At 39.3% G+C, this 12,126-nt stretch overlaps 1 protein-coding gene across 1 annotated transcript; it reads left to right on the top strand.

The window, feature by feature from the left end:
- Positions 1–2,323: 2,323 nt before the first annotated feature.
- Positions 2,324–10,353, top strand: tfa (transferrin-a). The gene is made up of 18 exons (XM_053438213.1): positions 2,324–2,339; positions 3,789–3,908; positions 3,994–4,139; positions 4,730–4,832; positions 4,951–5,142; positions 5,268–5,394; positions 5,529–5,584; positions 6,095–6,261; positions 6,556–6,706; positions 6,820–6,983; positions 7,095–7,191; positions 7,285–7,305; positions 7,830–7,994; positions 8,305–8,446; positions 8,974–9,041; positions 9,179–9,360; positions 9,704–9,893; positions 10,045–10,353. Coding segments are annotated over exons 1-18 (2,133 nt in total). The 5' UTR covers positions 2,324–2,338; the 3' UTR covers positions 10,086–10,353.
- Positions 10,354–12,126: the final 1,773 nt, after the last annotated feature.

The raw sequence follows: 12,126 nt of genomic DNA, 5'->3' as shown, positions 1-12,126 counted from the left end.
TGCTGAGAAGCTGTGTCCTCTACTCCTCATATTTTTCTGTTTCAAAGCTACTTTTCAGGCACTCTGTGATGTGCACTCCAACATTCGTTTTCTGATGCCAGAATAAGATAACTGGTCAGCTATTCAAATACATGTTTAAGTTACAGGAATTAAATTCATGTTTGTATTCCCTTTTAAGATAAGGTAATTGTAACTAATTACTATTATCTAATAATAGTCATAGTGTATGTTCAGGGCAACGGTCAGAGATGAAAGAAGAAGTCATGCAGCTGAGCAAACAGCTGAGGACACTGAGTCTGTTTTACTCCCCTCGCTGTGAGGATACTGCAGATTGCTTCATCGCCAGTCATTTTTTTTATTTATGTGCGTAACAGACTAAAGGTGGGTAAATGTTCTGGCAAAGGACAATGCAGAATAAATGAGTACTGAACCCATTCTCTCCATTAAACCCCAAAAGGTTTTCTTTTGCCCTGATAGGGTGATTTTAAGATTTAAAAGTTTAACGTAAGATGCCACTAAAAGGTAAACTGCCATTGTTTTGTTCTGTGTTTGTTAGCAAAGTTATGCAAAAACTACTCAACGGATTTCCATGAAACTGTAATGCAGGACAGATCAAGACAATAACCATTCAATCTGAGTGCATATATGTATCAAGGGGCGGAACCATCATTTTATTTTGTGAGATTGGAGTTTTTAAACATTTTCATTGACTTCTCAGAGAATAACTAATGGATCCAAATAAAATCTGGATCTAATTCATCTAAATGTGGTTTTATAATGGGACTGTTGGGCCTTGACCAAGGTATGAACTTTACAGAGTGCCATTCTATTTTTGTTTGGTTTGGTTTGTGCTGTAGCATCGAGAATTCGAGGACAAAATATCAACTTCAAATCTGTGGATTATTATTTTTCAGAGCTCTTAAATCCTGCATTTCATATAGAAACCTGAATTTACTCCCCATCGCTGAAAGGTTAATGAGGGGACTGGGGCAGCAGCCTCAGAACTGGTTTGTTTGATGGGTTGTGTAAGAAGGATGTCGGTCCTTTGCAGCAAGTTCTCAGAAAGAAGTCAATGGAAGTTAATGAGTGATCAGTGAGTCACCATCAGACCACTGATTTTTTGCTCAGCCTCTGAAAACAGTTGTGTAACATCCTCTGTGTCATCTGGACCCTCATCATATCATCTGAGTTAATTTAATCATTACAAATGTTAATTTAGTCCATTCGTTCTGAGCTCTGTGTGAAAATAGAAAGCTGGTGTGCTGTTTGAAAGACGGGAGCATTTACGAGTGCTCTGATAGACTTGGTGAACTTTTTTGGGGGGGGGCCAAACTCGAGAAAGGAGCTTTAGAGAAGGCTCCTGTCTCTCATGGTTGTGGCAGGATCGTGTTGAACCATGAGTCTTGCTTGTAAAGTCTAGTCTGAAGACTTGCCACCCTCCCCACATACCTCGAACTACAAAGGTGCTGTGGTAGAAAGTAACATTACTCAAAGGCTGCATATACATAAGCCAGATGTGTGTGTGGGTGTGTTTTAAAGGCCCTGGAAAAGAATGTTAACATGATGTGTGGATGTCAGGTGATCGTCACCATCTGAGGATCACGTCACAGTCGACTCCCAGAGGTATATTCGACTTTTACCTCTTTCAAATGTCAAATCATTTATACGGTGTGCCTTGACAACACTTTCCCCCCTTATAGTGGCACATTTGCAAGTGACGTATCCAGAACAAGCTCATGACAAAACAGACTGAGAATGTACGTATATCCAATCCATAATGCCTTGTTCAACACCCTGCTCTGCACGGTAAAGGACAACGTACACTGATGATAAGCTTATCTGATTAGGCCCAGTCAGGATGGCCTTACGGACCTTGTCAGGCAGCTTGATAACAAAGTTGAGATTATTTCAAATTATTGATCAGCGACATGCTTAAATATTCTCCTTTACAACTAGAAACATGAATCCAAAACCAACATTTTTATACAAATCGTTTTATTCTGGACTTCAAGATATTTTGCTCTCTTTAAAAACACAAAACTCGACACAGCCAGCGTTTGCCATTATTTTATTTGAATGAATAATGCTTGTAGTGAATTCCATCTTGTGCAATAAGCTCAGGATAATGTTGTTGCCGACTGTGTTATCAGGGGGTGTCACTAACACAAACACTGCTGTGAAGTGTCAGCAGATGGACAAAGGCACAGTAGGAGTTCAGGAATGTAGATTAACAAAAAAAAAAATTTTTAGTTTAGCCTCTGTCACGTGTTAGAAGCGTCATCAACCTCGACTTCTCCTGGATTTCTATGGACTTTATGCTAGGAGATCAGGCGGATAAAGTGTGTAGAAACTGCGTAGCATCTCATTTTTGCAATTTGATTTCCAACATTCACCTCCTTTGGAAAAAAATACAGAGGATCTGTGGAGTCCAGTTCATGTCTGAAACCAGCTGTAGACTGTTTAAAGATGGATGACCTGACTGATTGCAAAAAGGCAAAACCCAATCGTCTTGATGGCCCCCTGGTGGCTGCTTCCATTATAGGTCGTGAAACCCTGCCTCCTCCATGTTAGCATTTCGATAAGATTGGGTTGGCAAGTCGTTTCTGAAACACTTGGTCCCTGGTGTAACTGTTTGTCACTGAAGCTGGGGAGAGAGAAGTTGTAAATGCACATTAATGTGTTTTGGGAGCAAAGCTTTGACGAGAGGGCCGATGTGAGGGGATGAGATCTATCGGTGTGTTGCCTGCTCTTGCTAGCTTCCCCACGATTACCAACCTTAGCTTTAATTAGCTAGCTTTTTTATGTTGAAATGCCATTCCTTAATGACGTTAACATGATGCCTGAAGTCTTTGTGACATTTTGTCACTCGTCATATGTTATCACACGCTGGGGAATAAGTTTCGGATCAACGTTATTCGCAGAGATATCTTGATTTTAGATTTTTCGGTCCATATTTAGTTGATTCAGACACTGAATTACCCTCAGGTAATACTCCCAGCAGCACACATGCACACAGACTGGGGTAAAGCAAGGTAATGCGCACAAAGAGGACAACACAGTGAGGTGAACAGGGTTCAGGAGATGGACAAAGAGAGGAAAACTGTCCTGGTAAACATCGTCACCATCAGTTGTGTCACAAAGACTTGGGAGGCAGTATATGAAATCCATCCAGTCATCCAGTATTTGCTTTGATCAAAGTCTAACAAAATTACTAAATATATCGTCCAAGTTATTGGGTCACATTTCAGTATTTGGTGACAAAAGAGCAAGTTTACAAATCAGCATGAACTTAAGCTCTTGGGTTAGGTAATATTGACTCTGTAAACATGACTTTGGTTTTACCAAAGTTTTATTTAAGTTATTTTACAAAGTGATAAAAAACTATATTTTAAAAACTTTAAATAAGTAAAATTCACCCCCTCTGAATGTTTCTGCCTTAATAGTACAATAATGAAATCATGTCATTTAAGATAAGGGCATGACACAGTATACGAAGAGTAGAGGAAAGGAATAAAAGACGAAGCACATGGAAACACTCAATATGTTGATATATATGATATAAAGCAAAAATTTGACACTTTTGGATCCTGCATGAAGGCGGATAGCTTTGTGACTCATGACTGTTCTGCTGGGTGAGTTCACACAGTGTCACGGTTGTTTGACAGTTTGCCTCGGTGACTTTCCAATGTGACGACATTTGGGACCTTTTTCTCTGCCATCAGTACACAGGCGCATGCACACATTAGGAAACCTGAGCAAAGGTTTTCTTTTCTTCTTGTTTTTTGCAGTGAGGCTCGCTATAAAAGGCCTGAGCTGCCTCCCTGCGGCTCCACTCTGTGCTGACCTGCCGGAGACCCAGCCGCCAGACATGAAGCCCCTCCTGCTCCTGCCGCTGCTCGGATTCCTCGGTAAAGACTTTTTTAAATTGTGCACAGGCCTGTTCCGTCTTTGCGTCTTTGCTTGATTTATTAATTCCAACTTGTACATTGACAGCCACCATCGCCTCCTGCACCCCTAGCGTGAAGTGGTGCGCCACGTCGGGGCAAGAGAAGGCGAAGTGTGACGCCCTGAGTGCTGTGGCCCCGGTGTTCTCCTGTGTGCAGAGAAGCGGAACCAGGGAATGTTTGACCGCCATCAAGGTGCCAACACTCACAACTCACCCACAACATCACTGCGTCTGCACACACATTTCTCCATTGCCTCGTACAGCGTGGATGCTGCGACTGATCTGTTATATGTATATATATATTACCATCACTCTAATGCAGATTTCAATTCATTGAAGAAGTGGTGGATGGAGGATTAAGATCCTTAAGTAAAGAGGCAACAGCTAAATAATCTGACAAAGTAAATCGAATATAGGCTGATGGTTGATTTCAATTATATATTTTGGAAGGTGCACAGATATCGTTATTATTATGATTATTCTTTTTAATGCAGTGAATTTATTTTTGACACATTTTGACCTAGTATTAGTCCTATGCCTTTATACCCCTTGGTAGTAATACAGCATCTACTGTATCTATCTATTTAAATAATAGTTATAGTTATAATGATAATATAGTAGTCATCATTGTTAATATTACTGTCACCTGAGTAAATGCTTTCTGTCCACCACTGCCACAATGCACAAATTCTACACAATTGAATTCATAATACTTCATACGAGAATTTGATGCATTTCTACCAATAAAATAGGCATATTTGTTAAAGATCTTTCTTCTAATAGGCTGGTGAGGCAGATGCCATCACTTTAGATGGAGGGGACATCTACACTGCTGGACTGGACGAATTCAAGCTGCATCCCATAATTGCTGAGCAGTACGGCACCTGTATGTTTACCAGTCACCTCTCTTTACTTTCAAAATAAGCATGATTCAAGGAATGGCTTGTATCTTTTTTGCATTATGTGTTTTAACTTTTGCACACATTCGTTGGGTGTGCATCCAGCTGCTGAAACCTGTTACTACGCTGTTGCTGTGGTGAAGAAGGGCACAGGATTTAAACTCGGGGAACTGAGGGGGAAGAAAACCTGCCATACTGGGGTGGGGAAATCTGCAGGCTGGAACATTCCCATAGGAACTCTGCTCGACAAGGGATACATTACTTGGGCAGGCAGTGATGATGGAAGCTTGGAGGAAGGTGAGTCTAATGTTTTTAATTCAACGCTCCAAAAACAACGAAGCTGCACAGGCACTCGATCAGAGTTTATGGGCGGAGGTGAGCTGCCATGACTCTGTATTTTTAATTTCATTTTTATTTTGCAGCGGTGGCCGAGTTCTTCCTGTCCAGCTGTGCCCCCGGGGCAACAAGCCCGAAGCTGTGCGAGCTGTGCAGAGGAAACTGCGAAAAATCCGACTCTAATCCTTATTATAATTACCACGGGGCTTTCCAGTCAGTATGAGTTTTTTTCTTTGATTTGTCTCAGTTTATTTGACTTTCACTGCCCTATCCTCTCTGTGAAAACACAATACTACTGTGATGATGACTCTGATGCTGATGCATGTCTGCTCTGTACTGTTTAACAGGTGTCTGAAAGATGGAACAGGAGAAGTAGCTTTTGTGAAGCATCTCACTGTCCCTGGTCAGTTTGACACAATCATCTCTCCCAAAATTTTGTGAATTATATGAATTTAGAATTGTCAAATGTCTTTCTGCAGAAATCCTCCTAAATTTATTATTTTAACAAAAAAAACATAATATAATGAGCTCTAAATCTTATTCTTCAAACCATCATTTCTATTTTAAACTTCTGGCACTTTCTAAGTTATTTCTCCTTCTTATTTCAAAACTAACTCTGTCCATCTCATTGCCTCCCAGTGACAATCTGCTATAGGTGGAACCAGGCTCTTTTTTTTTTTTTTTACTTCCTTTCTCACCGTTTTGTCAAATAAATACCAATTCCTTTATGAGGTTGTTTTTTTTGTTTTACATTCAATTTAGATTCAAAACACAAATAAGATTCTCACTCCCTAACTGATAACCATGTGAGCAAACTACTTCTTTGCTAAACCATTAAGTAAAACGTATCATTGTGAAGATAGTTACACGGGTTATTTGAAACTCTAAAATCCCTGTTGTGAACCTCTTTCAGTTGAAGAGAGGGGCGACTATGAGCTGCTGTGCACTGATGACACCAGAAAGCCCTTGGACCAGTATGAGAACTGCAACCTTGCCAAGGTTCCAGGTCATGCTGTTGTCACTCGCAGTGAAGACCAGGAGCTGGCGGACCTCATCTGGAAAAGCCTCGACTCAGTAAAGGTAACGCTGTAAAGTTCACAGGATATAGAATTCTATATGTTTTCAGCCCGACTTCTTTCTCTAGATGTTGGATTCACATAAAATTTGATAAAAGTTTGTTAGTTCATATTGACATTTTCAGTGATTGAATGGATCCATAGAAGAATTAATGGATTATAATAAAAAAAAAACAGGCACATTGAGGGAACTGATATTTGAGTTTGTGCAATTTTCTGAAGCTTGAATATTATAAGGAGACTGTAAGGTGTACACTCATTCAGTTGCCTGAACATATGTTTATTTGTGTTTTTTCAGGGCTTTGACCTTTTCTCGTCGGGGCCCTATGGTGGAAAGAACCTGATGTTCAAGGACTCGACAACAAGGCTTATGCAGCTGCCCCCGAACGTGGACTACACCATGTATCTGGGTCCTAAGTACTTAGACAGCATCAGAACCATTAAGAGAGGTGCTGTAAACACAAGCAGATAAAACACATTGACTGACATTTATAACAACCAGAGAAACAGATATATTGACCAGAGCCACTGTCTTATGATTATATCTTACTTCACTTTCCAGTGAAAACCCCAAGCATCACGACTGACACCATAAAATGGTGTGTTGTGGGCGACAGGGAGGAAGCCAAGTGTGACAGGTGGAGCAGCGACAGTTTGTTATTAGATGGCACCAAGTTTGATTGCATCAAAGGCATCTCATCTGAAGACTGCCTGAAAAAGATTATGGTAAAACAGTCATGGCTGAAACATGCAAAACTGTTGTTAACTTGAGAATATTTTTGCTTAATTTTGTGCTGCTGGTTGATGATTCTGTGTTTATGCCCAAATCACCCGCAGCATAAAGAGGCTGATGCAGTGGCAGTGGATGGAGGTCAGGTGTACACAGCTGGAAAGTGTGGTCTAGTTCCTGCTATGGTGGAGCAGTATGATCAAGGTCAGATGATCGCACTGAAAATAAACTTATGCACCGTGTTTTTATTCCCCATTTATCGACCTGAGTAATATTTGCATGTGTTTCTCTTCACAGGCCAGTGCGGTCCAAGTGCAGGTAATAAACCAATTTGTGTTTCTCTTCTTTCTCCACATCCGGCACTTAAAATGAAACAAGGAATTGTTTGTATCACAATCAAATACACACAAAACCTAAGGAAACATCTAACCAATAACACTATATTGTATTGATTTGTTATTCAATGTATCTGTTTCCTAATCATTTCCAGGGAATCTCCATGTGAATATTAATACAAAGAATTGTATTCTCCATAGATATTTAAATTTATATCTGCCTGAGATAAAACGTTCCATTTATTTGTTCTTGTTCAGTGACCTGCTGCACTGACTGAACTATTGACTGTTGAACAAACAGCTGATTGGAACTTAAACCCTGTAGATTTTCCCTGTGAGGATAATTAAATTGTGTAGAATTGTTTGTAAATAACCGAACAAAACAATGATGCACCAATATGGACTTCTATAAGGACATTCATGCATCTCAAGGTGAATTTATGTGAAACTAGTTCATAATTATGGTAGTCTCCTGATCAAGGTCTTTCCATCCCTCCACTCTCGTAGTCCCAGGCTCCTCTTACTATGCTGTCGCTGTGGTAAAGAAAGGTTCAGTGAGTACCTGGTCAGACCTGAAAGGCAAGAGGTCTTGCCACACAGGCCTGGGAAGAACCGCTGGCTGGAACGTCCCCATGGGTATCATCTACAAAGAAACTCAAGACTGCAACTTCTGTGAGTTACCACTGGTTCATTCAAGCAAAGCACCCGATTTGACCATGAGGCTAATTCCCCCGCTACGAACGATGTTCAAGTTCTAATTTGAAATCAAATCAAAGCGTAATAATGTTTTCAATTGTAGAGAGAGAACATTTTGTTTGAAAATGTTAATTTACAGATTTTTTTTCCAACAATGTCCACTTGTCAAGTTATTTCACGTGTTTTGAAAACATCTTTCCCAAAACATTAACAAAACTATAGTGCATGAATTTAATTGTTGAGTTTTTTTCCCCACACAATTTTAACCACACAACACAACTCCCAGCGGCTTATTTCAGTAGTAGCTGTGCCCCTGGAGCCGACCCCAGCTCTTCGCTCTGTGCTCGGTGTATTGGAGATTCTAACTCTCTGTCCAAGTGCAAACCCAGTTCTGAAGAGAGGTACTACGGCTACGCTGGAGCTTTTAGGTAAGATGCAGCACTGCAGTTAATCTCTGTTGAAGGTTTAATGTTCATGTACTGTATGTTAAAGTAGTAGTTGGATTTTATGGGCAATACACAGATTTAATTTCCCTCTGAGAATACTGAGTATCGCAGATAATACTCCTCTCTCTCACACACCCCTTAAACTACGTGTATGTTGTAAGCATAGATTGTCACAAAAGTAAAAATACTTCCCTAGGATTGTGTCAGCACTGGACTCTGGTCTAGTTGTATCAATTATCATTTTGATTCTGGGGCCATGTAGTAATGCTGAGTCCTTACTGCAGCCGCTCGGGTTTGAATTTGGCCTGAATTTAGTCGTTCCCGAATCCCACGGGCTGGAGTGACCATAAAGCCACATCATCACGTACAGCACTCTGTACGGTTCTGATGTCCCAGTAACGCATATTACCGTAAATGAGCGTATTACCGAAAAATGTCAAACTCTTCTTTTGATTATTCTTCCACGGCTGGGAACATCATCTCCATATATGTTGTGCCTGTTTTTACAGATGTCTGGCGGAGGGTTCCGGTGATGTTGCCTTCGTCAAACACACAATCGTCGGGGAAAACACAGATGGTAAGCAACTGATGCTGACCAGCTCTCACATCTATGACAGTGTTGTTTTTCGATAAAGCTGCAGCGCTCTTCCATCCCTCTACCATCCATCTTCTTCCCCTCCTTCTTCTCTTCCATCCCTTCTCCTCTTGTCAAAGGTCAAGGACCAGATTGGGCCCTACCTCTCAAGTCCAGTGAATATGAGCTGATCTGCCCTGGCAAAGGTCCAGTGCCAGTCAGTGATTTCCTGAGTTGCCACTTGGCTAAAGTGCCCGCACATGCTGTGGTGACCCGTTCAGAGATCCGCACCAAGGTGGTCGGCTTTCTGACCCATCAGCAGGTCAGTGATTCATCTTCAGGTTTCTTTTAGTTTTTGTTTTACTGTAATGGATGCTTTATTTATTTATTTCTTTGTTAATGTTTTATCTTTTTCTTTGGTCAAATATCGGCCTTTTTGCACCAAGAATAAATCATATTGTCAAATACTTTAAAACGTCTACTGTCACAGTTTTTCTCACTGTGGCAGGAAAAGAGTGAATTGATTTGTTTGTAAAAGTCACTTTAACTTTCAACTGTACTTTTTTGCCTTTGGTTTTTTTACTCTGGTATGCATGTATAAATGACTTGATTTAAAAATAAATGATTCATTGTTTATTAAATCAACATTTTATATGTAATTTTAGGCCAATTTTGGAAGCAGTTCCAGCACTGACACGTTCAAAATGTTCGGGTCGGAATTTGGATCGAACCTCCTCTTCAAGTCCTCCACTAAATGTCTCAAGGAGACAACTGGTCAGGACTATGCAACATTTTTGGGATCAGAATACATGACCGCGATGAGTTCACTCAGAACTTGCAAAGAATCCACCTCAGGTTTGTACCGCTGGAGGTTGATTAAACATTAATGGGACAGTAATTTGACAGATAAACAATAGCCTGGACACTTCATACATACACACCGTAAAAAGAAAGTTTCTGCTCTCCACTCACAAGTCACTTTATGTGTTTTCTTTCTTCCTGACAGATCTGGAACAGCTTTGCACTTACAATATGTGTCAGAACTGAAGGGGATCGTGGACTTTGTTGCACCTCAGCTGGGGCTCTGTGATTCAAGCATCTTCCAACAATTCCCACAATTGACCCAAAACTTGCTTTGAGTATTTTCTTACCGACCCAAAATGTAGACCCGTTTTGAGAAGAGCGACCTGAACGATCATGTCTATGTGCAGCCCTTTTCATGCTGTTGGAGCAGAATGATATATTTTTATTAAATCAATCATGTTTTGTTGATCCATGCCTCACTCTTCTCAAATAAAGCCTTTTTGAATGCTGATTTTGAGACAGTATGTGTTTATTTTAAATAAATGTGTTTCGAAAACTGCCCATGTAGGTATATTAAATGAAAGAGAAAATCAAATCAGACAAGTACAAAGCCTTGTGTATTTGCTGTAATGACTTGTATTAAGAAAAGATAATGTAAAAAGAAAAACCGTCATGATGAAAGCTAAATCACCGTGAACAACTAAATAATCACCCAGATAATAATCACTTAATAGTGACAGCTGAATAAATTATTATAAAAAGATTATGGGGCCATCCCGGGCCCCTGATCAGCCACTTTGCCTGATTGGTGTATGGTGTCTTGTTAATTTCTTATTTCTTATCCCTGAAGATGAATCGATGCTGGATCAAAGCAATAGATTAGCTGATATGTAGAAAATGAATCAGCAACTTTAATAATCAATCCCAGATTTTTCAAGTAAAATTTTTTAAAACATTGTATTGATCCAGCTTATCAAATGAAGTAACTTGCTTCTTTTCACGTCTTAAGTGTGAAAATTAATAAATGTAAAAAATACAGAAATAGCCTTTTTCAAGCGTGTATATTTGTATATTTATTTATAAAAATAATAATTAATTGATTATTAAATACAATACTTACAATTCTCACGTTTGAGTGGCTTAAACAATTAATTGATAGTCAGAGCAAATTTCTTTCGATCATTGCAGCTATACAAGATATTTTTTTCTCTGGTGTTACTTGGTATCAGATCACCACAGAGGACTCACCACTAAACTGGCAGTTTTGCCATGTTGTCACAGAAACACAGCATATGATAATTTCTCCTTTCATCATTACGTTTTTACGCTCTAACATTAAAGTAAGTAAAGCCCTGTCCAAAACAGTTTCCTGACATAGGCACTTTGGGCTTTTTATACACATCTGCTAGAACCAAAAGGTATATTTATGTCTGTGTGTTTTATTATCCATGTTGCTTATGGACAAGGTGCTGTATAAATTAAAACTGAAGGATTGAAAACAAAAAAGGAAACAATTAAATGCAATGTTATATGATTGAAAATAAATTGATAAATAAATACAAATAAAAAGTTGAAAGGTGAATTCAGTCAAGGCAACAATTATCTAGCGTACATCCAATTTCAAACTCTGTTGACTTGATTTGAAGGTGATTATTGTGGGAAATATTGATTATTTGCCTTTATTTAACCAGGTCGGTCCCGTTGAGATACAATTACCTCTTTTCCAAGGGAAGCCTGGCCAAGACAGCAGCATACAAAATGTCAACAGTCACAAGACACACACAAATCACATAACACAGATCAAATAAGATAAGTTCTTATTTGATGCCATTTGATTGGAATGGCAGTACTGCATCCTGCAATGTTTCCATGCAAAACTTGGTACTGCTCTTTTAATATGCGTTACCGTGTTCTTTTTTGCTCTCCTTCTGTTCTGTCTGTTTTCTGTTTAATCATTTTAAACCCTTTGCTTCCCAGTCTTTAGTTTAGCGGTACTTATATTACTATTATATTACTGCAATATCACGTCCAGCACTGTGGAATGATTATTTACTCACATTCGCTTAGTCTTGTTTCTCAAATATGAATTACTTATATTATAAAATGTAATGGGGAACTGTTATTTAATTGTGACACATCTTATAACCAGTTTTAAAGTGCATTACTACATGTGTTATTATTTATACTGCACAACAGAAGCTACAACCACATCATTGTGCAAAAAATGTGTGAAGAAACATTATTGAACAATACAAAATAAACATCTCTCCACGTTAAGGGAGGA

This window comes from Pleuronectes platessa, chromosome 13 (genome assembly GCF_947347685.1).
Source record: "Pleuronectes platessa chromosome 13, fPlePla1.1, whole genome shotgun sequence".
NCBI lineage: Eukaryota > Metazoa > Chordata > Actinopteri > Pleuronectiformes > Pleuronectidae > Pleuronectes > Pleuronectes platessa.
The sequence above is the reverse complement of the archived record's forward strand: the minus strand, read 5'-3'. Positions and strand labels throughout refer to the sequence as shown.

Coding starts and splice junctions, on each gene's coding strand:
- tfa (XM_053438213.1), top strand. Junction 7,995..8,304: donor AACTCAAGACTGCAACTTCT/GTGAGTTACCAC, acceptor CACAACTCCCAG/CGGCTTATTTCAGTAGTAGC. Junction 9,894..10,044: donor TTGCAAAGAATCCACCTCAG/GTTTGTACCGCT, acceptor TCTTCCTGACAG/ATCTGGAACAGCTTTGCACT.